The sequence below is a fragment of the Podarcis erhardii genome, assembly GCF_964252035.2.
Source record: "Podarcis erhardii genome assembly, chromosome: 10".
NCBI lineage: Eukaryota > Metazoa > Chordata > Lepidosauria > Squamata > Lacertidae > Podarcis > Podarcis erhardii.
The window spans coordinates 55,290,143-55,303,381 of record NC_138500.1 but is presented as its reverse complement, the minus strand read 5'-3'; the positions used below and the strand labels follow the sequence as shown (position 1 = coordinate 55,303,381).

Below are 13,239 nucleotides of genomic sequence, written 5' to 3'. Positions count from 1 at the left end.
AAATCTTTACTTTAAAAGAGGATAGGGCACCTTCATACAAACTTCCCTTCCTTACTAGCGTAATCTCAGTTCCCCCCCCCCCCACTCTGGAACAAACGGGAATAGCTGTGTGTCACCAGCACATTCCTGGTATTACCAGTCTTTTTGCCTAAGCTGGCCATTCCCAAGAGTTTGCATGTAGATGCTGAACAAAACATGTGATAAGAGAAGTAGATCTTGATGGTGAATGAATTGCTTACAGGAAACACTATGAAAGACAAAACATTGGGTGGTATTAAACCAAGTTCGAGTCAAGAGTATACATCAATAAACCACCATCCTTAAACATTGACACTAATGAACATTCCTACATTGCAGGGGGTCTGGGCTTAGATGACCCATAAAGTGTTTTCTAACTCGACAATTCTATGACTATGTTGGGTCTATTAATTTCATTAAGTCTACTCCGATTAAAATTTAGCTGACAACCACCAGGCTGGGGTGGGACACGGATAAGCCAGGAGTTTTTTTGTTATGGATAACAGTGTTTTAAGAATCCACTGTTCTAGGCAAGATATGGGGAAGCACATCTGGGCACATAACTGTACATAGTAGTTATGCATTGCAGGCAAATCACGACTCTCTTACCACGGCATGATTCTTCACGTAGCACGGTTTGCAGACAGGCTTTTCGTTTACCATGACGTAGATCTCCCCAGCCAAGACACAGTCGCAATCAAAGCAGCAGAAGTGTTTCAGATGCCAGCTTTGACCTTCAGCCTGGGTGTACTCATTGCTGAATATAAGCTGAAGGGATACAAGGAAGGGAGGTACACATTCAATACAACCAACCTGGTATTTTGTTCTAGAACGCTTTAAATGCTAAGGGAACACACACTTTCGGCCATATGAAACAGCTCCACTGTGCATTTCAGTCTGTTGCATTCATCGTTCCGTTCCCCACCCTTTTCAACAGGGCCTCTTGGAGATCTCTGTCAAAAGCAGTGAATGCAAAAAAGCAGAGATTTGACTCTCCCAGAGAAAAAAGGAATGGCTTGTGCGCTTCCCATGGGTATTCTGTGAGAACAGGATGATGGACTAGATTAAGGTTACCAGACGTCCCTGTTTCCCGGGGACAGTCCCTGGATTTACAAATCAGTCTCTATACAAAATCTATTGGAAGTTGAAAAGTGTCCCTGGATTCGTTGAAAAAAATCTGGTAACCTTAGACTAGATGGGCCTCTGGCCTGATGAAGTAGGGATATTACGTCCTTATGAATGCCTTCCAGGTATTGAGAAAATGAGGGTAGTGTACTGTCAGGGGACTGCCATCGGAACAGGGGAGGGAGGCAGGGGGGCCAGTGGGATACAGAGAGCCTCCGAAGTTCCTGAGGAACAGTTCCTCTTCCAGTGGTGGGAAAAGCCACACCTCCAGTGGAGAAGAGAGGGAAGGGGCCAGCCAAGCGGGGAAAGGGCTCGAGGATGCTGTTGAGCTCGCTGGGCTGGGCAGGAGGGACGCACGCCCCTTCCATTGCCCAGCTTGCGCAGAGGGGTGAAACGCAAAGAGGGGAGGCGGAGGCTTGGGGTACCAAAGTTCTTATGCTGGGGGAGAAGCCGGAAGGAGCCACTCCCGGATTCTGCAAGTGACTAAGACGGACATGAACTTTTTGTTGGTCTGCACTGTAAATAGTTTGCACAATAAAACCTGTAAAAGATAGGTCGGAGTCCTGCCTGGTTACTCACGAGCAACCACCAACACCATCTGACATGTACGAACAGTGCAAATGGGGCACAAAGAAAGAGGCTCCAGGGGTTGTGGCAAACCCTCGACAGGAGGACCCACAAGCTGAGCTACAGGTAAAAGGAGTTTACCTTAGCTCCTGCACAGCTCAGGACTAAGAGATGCTAGCAAAGTGCTCCTGAGCAAAGCTCATAAAAGAAATCTGGGGGTTCATTCAAGCCCACCTCAAAAGGAGAAGCCAGCTTTAGAAGCTGCCAAATTTATTTCCCCTCAGATTAAAAACCAGAGCGGGAGAAGAATGGATGGCTTTCCCATCCTCTCTGCTTTGGGTAATGGAGTCATGTCCCTGATGTATACTTTTTAGGGCCAGGTGCTGCCTTTCACCATCATGCCCTGCTTGTTAGTGAAATCCTAATGCTGGGCTAAATGGACAGCAATGGAAGAAGCTGCGTTCTACAGAATCAGGCCACTGGTCTATCTAGTATAATCTATAGCAGTGTTTCTCAAACTTGGGTTGTTGGGACTACAACTCCCATGATCCCTAGCTAGCAGCGCCAGTGGTCACAGATGATGGGAGGTGTAGTCCAACAAGAGCTGGGGACCCAAGTTTGAGAAACGCTGGTTTCTACAGGAATTCAGACAGGGATTTCTCCCAGCTCTTCCTGGAGATGACGGGGATTGAACCTAGCACTTCCCATGTGGAAAGCAGATGCTCTCCCAGTGAGCTATGGCCCTTCCCTTGGCCTGGTCCAAAGGCAGCAAATCTTTGCAGACAGGTCTTTTCTCCATGGCCACTTCCATGGACGCAGAGCAGAAGGGGGACCTTGCTTACCTCATCGCAGCCAGCGCAGCGGGGCTTCTCACTGTCACAGTAGTGTCGGCCACAGTACAGCTTCCCATTCTTCCAGAAGTAGATCATATCCACAAGGAGCTCGCCACAGGTGCAGCAGACAAAACAAGCCGGATGCCAGAGTTTGTCGTAGCCGGCCCGCTCGGCGTAGACAGCCGGGTCCCCTTCCTTCATGCTCAGTTTGCACCGGAAGCAGCACTGCGAGGAGGTCAAGGGATTTTAAAGTTTATGTATAGAGCTTATCCAGACTTCCACTTACCCCACTGTGCCAGAAGTGCTTTAGTTGTGCTGGTTACATGATCCAGAAAGCTGTCTGCAGACAATCGCTGGCTCCCTTGGCCTGAAAGTGGAGATCAGCGCAGCACCCCATAGTCAGTTTCGACTGGACTTAACCATCCAGGGGTCCATTACCTTTTACCTTTACCTACCCCCTGGGAAAACCCAATCCTGACTGCTAAACCGGAGCAAACGTAATTCAGATTTCTGCAGATTGATGTTTGCTCCAACTCAGTGCTAAAAAGTGGGTTTTCCCAGGGAAAGCAGTGAAGGCAAACAGAAAACTGCTCAGATCCATCAGACAAGCCTTCAGTTTATCTACACACAGCCTTTCCGCAGCAAAAACAGTGCACAAGGCAGCTCACAAAAAAACCACATTGGCTCATTAAAACACACACACACACACACACACACACACACACACACACAAACATTTGGGGGGGAGACCCAAATGCACAACACAGTTTGTGTCTTCACATCAATTTCACATCATTGTGAAATCATCTTTGCATTTTACACATCAGTACATTCAAACAAGGTAAAACAGTGCAATGAAATACTGTATGCTTAATATATGACAAGGAAAGCGCTAAATGAAAACCAACTGCACCCAGAATAAATACGTAAATATAAGGTTAGATATACTAGTGCTGGCCTTTTGGGACTCCAAAAGACCACAACAGCCTGGCTTAAATACAGTCCAGAGGGGATGGAGTCTTCTCAGCAGTGTGGAATATTTACAGGCAGCTCCTTCTAACTTAGTCTTATAAGTAATAAGTGGATCAATGCTGTTTATATGGCTTAATACTTTCTGCCAACAGTAAGTGAAGCCATGAGATGTCTGCCTTTGTATTTATTAGTTTGATTTCAAGCAGAGGCCTTTCCTCATTAAACTTAATTGGGGATGCCATCTCCCTCTTCATCTTGGGAGTTTTTTCCTTTTCTGTACGGTTTGTCAGTTTTCACCTTGAAAAGAAACCCACAACGCACTGCTTCTTCCAAGAACTAATGGCTCTCGTTTAAATATAGCAAGACTCTCCGGCCATCCCAAGAGACAAAAAATATTGATCTTCATGCAGGTACTAAATATAGCATTTTAGATCTCGGTAGAAGCTGCACGACTGTCATGTAGATGATGGAGCAGACTTGCTCCAGATTGAAGGAGAAAACACATGGGTGGAAATTAGGCAGGCTTTGCCTAAGTATTAAGAAGAAACGTCCCAAGGAGAAGAGCTGTTCAACAGAGAACCCAGCTGGTTCAGGAAATAGTGGGCCCTTCATCACAGGAGAAATTTAAGCAGATGTCGGACATTGCAGTGGGTTAGACTAGAGCACCCTTGGGAGACCCAACTCTACGATTCCATCCTTTCTGGGATGCTGTGACTACAAGATTCCTTCACTGAGATGTGGGGCATAGTAGATCAGGGTGGCTTGTTGTGGTCCAAGGGATGAACTCTTCCTTGACCAATCTTCCGAGGGTCACACGCCCAATGTTGGCTGTGGCCCAAAGTAGGCATGGTCACTACCCAGCCAGATGGGCGGGGTATAAATAAGAAAATTATTACTATTATTGCACACTCTTGAATGCACACAGGCACACGTGCAGTCCTCAGGTCAGCTGAGAGGTGTGTGCATGCATTACCACTCACTCCCCAGTCGCACCATGACCAACAAGGGGGATGGACAGGTTTAAACTGGCTTTCCTACCCTGTGCTGAGTTCCATTTTCTTTTCTTTTTGGAGCCACTGCCAAAATCATCTGGGGTGAGGAAAAGCTGCTGGGTGGAGGGGAATCATGCTTCTGAGCTGTAGTTAGCCACCCCTGGCCTAGATGGTGTCTGAGGTCTGTCCCAGCTAGGGAATGCCACGCTTCTAAGTCGGTAGAGCATGAGACTCTTAATCTCAGGGTTGTGGGTTCGAGCCCCACGTTGGGCAAAAGATTCCTGCATTGCAGGGGGTTGGACTAGATGACCCTTGTAGTCCCTTCCAACGCTACAAATTTTATGATTTCCATGTTTCTTTACCCAGGAGTTACCTCCAAGGCCCAGAACAGTCACCTTTTAGCACATACTGTGTTTTCCTTAGTGGAGGACCCAGAGGTTTTTTCCTTCTGCCCCTGGTGCTCTTAGCAGGCTAAAACAGTCAATAGTTTAAAAAGACTAAAATACTTAATAAATAAACCCTGTGCAAAGGATGCTGCAGCGTGAAATACCAGGCTAAACTAATACAAAACCCCATTGTTTTGCTACCCTTTACCGACAGTTCTTTTCCTGTTTGCAGCACACAAGACACACAGAGACAGGAAGACAAATAGACATATATGCCCACTTACATATTGGGATGCCTTTGGACCAGCCAGTTTGTCTTCCATGGCTCCTACGGTGGCCGGGGTGCCTCTCTCTCCATTAGTCGGGACATCCTTCCCGGCAGCTTTGCCTTCCACTTCGCTCGGCAGCTTGACATCTCCCACCCCGAGCGCCTCGTTCTTGTATTTCTTCACAAACTGCTCCATCTGCTTCACCTCGTTAGGACTCAGCTCGTGGCATTTGGACGGATCCTGATCGTGTGCGGGCAGCTGCTTGGCCAACTGCTTCTTCCTGTACTGAGCACCTTCCGAGCCAGCCACGGGTTGCTTCTCCTTGGGAAGCATCTGCATATAATGTCTTGCCTAAAGAGTCCAGAGGGATTGCAAGAATTAGTTTATCAGATGCCCTTGGGATTCCTGCTTTTATAAACGGGGAGGGCGGCAGTGGGGAGGAAGGCAACCAAGGGGAGATTAACAGGGCTTAGAAGAAGTTGTTACTCTTCGGCGCGAAAAGATACCAAGAAGTGGACAGCGAAACTGAAGGGACGTAACTCGGACTGAGAGTCAGAAGCTCACTGCAGGCGCATGCTTTTCAACAAAAAACCCCAGCCATTTACTCCGCTGCAGTAACAGCTTGAACAATGTTTAGCTAACACTGAATCTTTTCAGATCCTGACATTGCAAGAGCTTTCAGACTGCTAATTGCAATCTTTCTCACAGAGGGAAACCAGCATGTGAGGGTTGGAACTGAGATCGAAGGCTTTTTAGCTTGTTTAAATAACTTAAAATGAATTAAGGTACTGCAAGATATACATGAAAAACTGAAGAAAAATTACTTCTGCAAGCTGGAGTCCCCCCCCCCTTTGAAAATCCCTAAAACCCTCTTATGATTACAAAACTACACACACATCTCCAGCCTTCTGCTTTAGATCAGCCAGCAAGACACTACATAAACTTGACTCAAGATTGAAACATGCACGGGTTGGGCTGGGTGGGGAAGCCCAACAAGGCTATCCAACTATCGCATCTCGATGAGCCATTAATAAACCAAGGGGAGCTTTTCGCTTGGATCCCAGCTCTGAATTCGTTCTGACCATATACAGTAACAGAAATGTGCAAGCTTGAGTGCTTTTCTTCAGCTTTTAAACAATGACATAAATTGTGCAGGTTTTCCAACGCTATGTTCTGTTTCTGGAAGTATTCTTGAAAGGGCTCGTCTGGGAAGTCGTAAATCATCCTAAGTGGTGGCGAACATCTCTAATGCAATGCTTTATCCTAGCCATTAGCACGACCTCTTTCCTCCACCTCACCCCTCTTGCTTCCACAACCATCCCATTTCCATTGTGTGACTATTTTATAGCAATCAGAGACTTGCAAGGGGAGTTGACCACCAGACCCAATTTCATTATGTCTACATGGCTTATAGCGGGGAAGGAGTCCAGGGGCACTGGACTACATTTCCCATCTTGGACCACTGGCAATGCTATCAAAGGCTGATTGGAACTGGAGGGGTACCAGGGTTACTGAGACAATAATCCCATTTATATTTTCCTGTTGTTTTACATCAAAATATGGCCCCAATCCTGGGTGTTCTATACACTCCAATCCACGCCTCCTTCAGTTTAAAGCAGGATTTCCCAAACTTGGGTCTCCAGCTGTTTTTTGGACTACAATTCCCATCATCCCTGATCACTGGTCCTGCTAACTAGGGATGATGGGAGCTGTAGTAAAAAAAACAAAAAAACAAAAAACATTTGGAGACCTAAGTTTGGGAAACCCTGGTTAAAAGGATACCATCTAGTTTTCATAAAAGCTTCCAAGACTGTATCATGATAGCTCACCAGGGTTTGATTCTGAACAGGAGGTGCCCATTCGTAAGTCACAGTATTGATGGACACGTTCTTCTTGGCAGCCACTGGATTAGTCAGTATCATAACATTGCGCTTGTACATAGGGATCCCATCCGATTTCAGCTTTGCAATGAGGGTTGTATATTTTGTATCCTCAAAGAGCTTCCCCACTTTGCGGTCGTCCTCGTTACTAGTGGGAACATCGTGCTCCTCCTGCCCACACTTGCAGTTTCGACATATTTTCCTAGTGATTCAAGAGAAAAAGCACTGATTAGGCCATGTTCATATAAGCAAGCAGAAACTGAGTGATATCCTGCTATAGATATCATTCAGGAGGGCATAACCATAATTCTGTGAAAGTGTAGACTCAAGGAGAGGAAACCACAGCTGCTTTGCTCCTCTAGGCAAATGCTGAGCTGTAAACAAAGAACCGACCTTGGTTGCAGCTCACAATTGTCTGGAGCGAGACAAACCACAAGCCCAGGTTCTGATGATGTGCTAAGCCAAACCATGGCTTAGCTCACAGAAGCAGCAAGACCAGTGAGGAGGAGCAAAAGGGCTGCAATCTCTTCTCTTGGCTGAGTGCTACGCGCAAACTGGGTCACTGTCTGTGCTTAGAAGTAATTGCTTCAACTGTCCCTTCCCTGCTGAAAATGGAGCTTAGTGAAGTCACATGCTGAATACGACAGATTCCTTTGCTGTATCATTTCCTAGGGAATAGCCCTTTTCTCTGAGGGACAGAAGAGCATTCTGGGAAGGTGGGCAGCAGCATCAATATTACTCTGGTAACATTGATGTGAACAAGCAGCTCAACAGTGTGCTGTCCTTTGTTTTCATGAATACATTTTCCTCTTCCCTCCTTAGTATAAATAATCTGGGAGCAAAAGGGGCAGATTAATATCCTATATTCAGTAGCAGTTCTAGTTTTAAGACTATGGACCGAATGCTCTTATGCTGCTGCCTCTTTATAGAACAATATGCACTACAGTACTTCACTTACTTACATATTTGGGAAGCCCAACCCTGCTGTGTTTGGGGCCCTGGACTTCTGCCCTGGAGATCTACCCTGATGGCCTCATCACCTTTCTTTCCTCTGACTTCCTCAGGGTGCTGCATGTGGGTCCATCTTCACCCAATTTAGCCTCTCAACCACTCAAAGACACAGAGAGACTGCCTGGGCCATGGCCACCCAGTTTACTTTGTGGTCAAGTGGCAATTCTATCCTGGCTTTCCCTGGTTCTAGTCCAGCACTTTAACCACAACATCTCTCTGGCTCTTGCATTACTAGTGTGGCATGTCATAACTCAGAGACAATACTGAGCTGGATAGACCAGTGGTCTGCTGCTTCAATACAAGATGGACATATCACATGGGAAGTTGATCCCTCAGGACTGTGCCTCTCTGGAAGAAATCTGCACGGTTGCACAACCAAGGGCCTATAAATCAAGCTTTATGAGGAATGGCTGAGGGAGTTGGGTATGTTTAGCCTGGTAAAAAGGAGACTAAGAGGAGATATGATAGCCATGTTCAAATATCTAAAGGGTTGTCACATGGAAGATGGAACAAACTTGCTTTCTCCTGCTTCAGAGGGTAGGATCTGAACCAATTGCTTGATACAGATAGGTAGCCGTGTTGGTCTGCCATAGTCAAAACAAAACAAATTCCTTCCAGTAGCACCTTAAAGACCAACTAAGTCAGTTCTTGGTATGAGCTTTCGTGTGCATGTATCTGAAGAAGTGTGCATGCACACGAAAGCTCATACCAAGAACTGACTTAGTTGGTCTTTAAGGTGCTACTGGAAGCAATTGCTTGATGTTACTGCAGAATATGATACAGAACCTTGCATTAGATGTGCCAAGGTCACATGCAATAAGAGACTATCATAGCCATAGTTTTTACATAGTGGCAATATGAATTTTCCGGCAGGTATGTCAAGAATGCTCCAGTGTAACAGATTTCCACTCACAGCTGGCTTTATATTCTCACAGATGTTACACTCCCATCTAGTGGAAAAGAACATAATTGTACTGCAGACCCTAAAGGCATATTTGTTTTGCAGAAAGCTTTTCAGAGACTTTTGTGCATATATATTCACTGGGTCATCTATCTATGGGGGGGGGTTGCGGGGGGGGGGGAGTCTAGGTTGGGTCATTCTGAAATTCCTGACAAACTACCTTCACACTTAGAGAAGCTAACAGAGAACTTCTTTTAAAAATATGTCATGTATAAATACATATACGAAGAACCATAGAATTCTAGAGCTTGAGGGTCATCTAGCTCAATCTCTGCAATGCAGGAATCCTGGCCACAGCCAGCCCTGGGTGGACTTGAACCACCTACCTTCTGGCCACAGTTTATCTTGAAATGGGAATGGTGGCAGATTCAGCAGACCTCAACCTGGGATGCACACCAATTCCCATCATCACAATTCCGAGCCAATGGCTTTATTAATCTGAATAGGGAGTCTTGTGTTTATTTAGTCTGCTGGAATAATGCTAATCTTGATTCATGTATTTTAAAAATATGTACCTTCAGCGGTGGATTTATGGTCTGTGGGGCCCTTAGTGCAGCCCTTTCAGGGCCCCACCCATTAGTTTACCTTAATAAATGTGACTGTCTCAAAATTAGAGGAAATGATAATTATGTTTCTGCCTTTGCACTGTGCTCCCTGCTCCTCAGACAACTTGGGAACACTTCTTGCTGTTGCCCAGACAGGGGGAAAAGATGAGGACAGGAATGGTGAATCTGAAATGGGTGCCCCCCCCCAACAAATAAAAACCTTGGGAACAATCAGGAAAAAGATGATGATGATTATGGCGATGACCTGAAAGATCATCTCACTGCTTATATTCCCAGCTGATCACTGCACTCTGCAGGTGAAGGCCTCTTGCAGGTACCATCTTATCAAGAGGACCATCCACACAATATACAAATCGGGCCTTTAGCACTCTCACACCTACCCTTAGGAACTCCCTCCCTGTCAATATTCGACAGGTCCTGCTTCTGTTCTTTTTTTGGCACCTACTGAAGACTTTCTTCTTCCAACATGCCTTCCATTAGTTCAGGCTTTTTCCACAGCCTGCACCTGTATTGGAATTGTTTTAATTTTTTATTGCTTTGTCGGGTGTTGTTTGCCACCCTGGGCTTCTTTCTGGAGGAAGGGCAAAATATAAATTTAATATACTAATAATACCTCTGCCACGGGGTCCCCCTGCTCAACAACTTTGGAAAAATCTGACAGTAACAACAGTGGTGGTAACCAGCGCTGTTTCTCTAGAAAAAGAGGTGCGGAAACTCACCACGAATGCCTCCCTTGTTTTCTTATAATGACAGTGGTGCCCGCCTAAGAGATGGAACTGGTGGTAATAATGACGATGCACTAACCCACAAAAAGGTTCATCTAGTGTATGTTATTTAGAAAGGAATCTATTTTATTTCCTTTTTTCATTATTCTCCCTTACCTCTTATCCTTAATGGTAATAAAGCTTACAATACAGCTTAAAGGTAAAGGGACCCCTGACCGTTAGGTCCAGTCGTGGATGACTCTGGGGTTGCGGCACTCATCTCGCTTTACTGGCCGAGGGAGCCGGCATACAGCTTCTGGGTCATGTGGCCAGCATGACTAAGCCGCTTCTGGTGAACCAGAGCAGCACACGGAAACGCCATTTACCTTCCAGCTGGAGCGGTACCTATTTATCTACTTGTACTGGTGTGCTTTCGGACTGCTAGGTTGGCAGGAGCTGGGACTGAACAACGGGAGCTCACCCCATCGCGGGGATTCGAACCGCCGACCTTCTGATCGGCAAGCCCTAGGCTCAGTGATTTAGATCACAGTCCCACAATATAGCTTACAAGCTGTAATTAACTGGAAGATGAGGTTCATAGGTAACATCTCAGACATCACAAGGATTTGGTGCCTGTGTAAAAGATGGTTCTTCTACACACACACTTTGGAAAGGGAGACAAGGTAGCCCAGCAGTGGTCAGGGGGGTGACACAGCATGCAGAAAGTCCCAGACTGTTCAATCCATGGCATGCAGTATCAACACATTTGGCTCCTCGGCTAAATTCTATAGCAACACCAAGCACCAGTAGCATTTCTTCACTGGACAGTCAAAACTATACTCTCACTGCGAGCAAGCCTCATGGAAGTCAGCTGACTTCTAAGTAAGCTACTGTACACAGCATTAAATTGCCTCAAGGCTGGCCCAAGACATTTTGGCATCTGAGGCGGACCTCAAAATGGCGTCCTTCCTCCCCACCAGGGAGGAATGGGGTGAGGGAAGATCCACATCAGGAACAAGGGTGGGTGAGGGAAAGAAAGGAAGATTGACAATGGGATGAGCTGCCCTGGTAGACCCTGCCGCCTGGGGCGGTCTCAACTCTCCTCATGGGTGAACTGGCCCTGGCTTGCCGGAACCCACATTTTATTTATATGCTCATAAGAATCTAAGAGCTCTACTGCAGGGATCAGCAAACTTTTTCAGCAGGGGGCTGGTCCACTGTCCCTCAGACCCTGTGGGGGGCCGGACTATATATTTTTTTTGGGGGGGGATGAATGAATTCCTATGCCCCACAAATAACCCAGAGATGCATTTTAAATAAAAGCACACATTCCACTCATGTAAAAACACACTGATTCCCGGACTGTCCACGGGCCGGATTTAGAAGGTGACTGGGCCGGATTCGGCCCCCAGGCCTTAGTTTGCCTACCCATGCTCTACTGCATGGGACCAAAGGTCCACCTAGCCAAGTATTCTGTTCTCATAGTAGCTTGTGAAAAGCCCACAGGTAAGATGTGTGCACGATAGTATGGTGTTTTTCTCATATCCTTGGAAATGCTAGCATAACTCACGCTTGCTGTTCTAATCAGAATCCATTCCTTCGTGTGTTAATTTTTCCCAATTTTGTCCGTATGTGTGATGTAGTTATGTCTGAACGAGTCAGTTTGCGGCCGAATGAGACCCTGTGTTGTGCAGATACGCTTATTTGCAATAGAAATGTTTCGGTAAATCAGGAAACCTCTCTTCTTACCTCCAGAAATGTAGCTCAAATCCTTCGCATTTGTCTTTGCACTTCAAGCAAGGGGCCCCAGATCCTTCCTCATGTCCTAAGCCCATCTAGAAAAAAAAAACAGAGTTAAAAAATATATTTCCCAAGGCACATAGTACTATTTTTAGAGTGCTTCAACTGGCAAACTTCCAAAAATCTATCTAAGATATAGGCAGGGGGAGATCTCAACTTTCAACAAGATAATTCACTTGAAGCTGCATCATGGAAGCTTCACACCTTTCTTCCTAGCCCTGTAAATTTCTGAATAATAGCTGGCTCTTTAATGCATTTGGCTTTGTGATAGCGGTAGTGATAGCAGGACACTGAAATAAGAAACATATGATTGGACCAGGGCTGGGTGATATATCGATATATCGTCCAAAACCAGTTTGAAGTCCATATTGTGGTATCATTGTCATAGTTCTTGAACTGGCAATATATTGCAAATCATGATGTGGGTGCAGGTGTGGTAGACAAATATCACAATGTGGCATAAACCGTGAAGCCAGCCAATGCCTCTACAGAGCTCCATCCTTATTTCAGACTTTGCGATATATCAGTATATTGCGATGTTTAGCTGGTGATACACCACAAAGTTGAAAATCAGGTCTATCCTTATTTCAGACATTGAGATATTTCAGTATATCACACTGTTTAGCTGGCGATATATCACAAAGTTCAAAACCAGAAATCACCCAACCATACCATTCACCTCTACATAGTTCCATTCTTATTTCAGACATCGTGATATATCGGTATATCACGATGCTTAGCTGGTGATATATTGAGATGTTGAAAACCAGATATTGCCCAGCCCTCCTGAATCAGCTTCGCCCTCCAGCGGTTTAGCAAGCCACTATGTAACACCTCCTGCCTCTGTTGAACAGCTTGCCTGGGCCACCTGCCACCAGTGGTGCTTGCTTGCTTGCCTGGCACACATTTGTCCTGCTGGAGTTGATGTGGCCACCTACTGGCTACTAGGCAACAGCCTGGTGTGACAACAGCCTTACGTTTCTATCAATATAGAAAGAAAAGACCACATGAAATTTATGTTCTCCAAGAGTGCTTCAGCAAGCAGATTTGTTGAGCAGAAAAGAAATGGCCAGTTTTCATGAAAATGAGTAATGGGCTGTAAGCCTTTGGCTGGCCATTCATGAGGGGACACAGGCTTTTGCCCCTGCATAAGTA

The 13,239-nt window shown here is 45.8% G+C and overlaps 1 protein-coding gene and 1 long non-coding RNA gene across 2 annotated transcripts in view; one reads left to right on the top strand and one right to left on the bottom strand.

The window, feature by feature from the left end:
* LOC309350931 overlaps nt 1-13,239 on the top strand; it is a 412,768-nt gene that overhangs the window by 243,783 nt on the left and 155,746 nt on the right. The window lies entirely within an intron of this gene.
* TES (testin LIM domain protein) overlaps nt 1-13,239 on the bottom strand; it is a 28,266-nt gene that overhangs the window by 5,074 nt on the left and 9,953 nt on the right. Inside the window, exons 2-6 of the mRNA XM_081878072.1 lie at nt 12,034-12,119; nt 6,992-7,244; nt 5,178-5,513; nt 2,553-2,768; nt 628-786 (exon numbers count right to left, since the gene is read on the bottom strand). Coding sequence (XP_081734198.1) covers nt 628-786; nt 2,553-2,768; nt 5,178-5,513; nt 6,992-7,244; nt 12,034-12,119 — 1,050 coding nt within the window. The remainder of the gene's footprint in view (nt 1-627; nt 787-2,552; nt 2,769-5,177; nt 5,514-6,991; nt 7,245-12,033; nt 12,120-13,239) is intronic.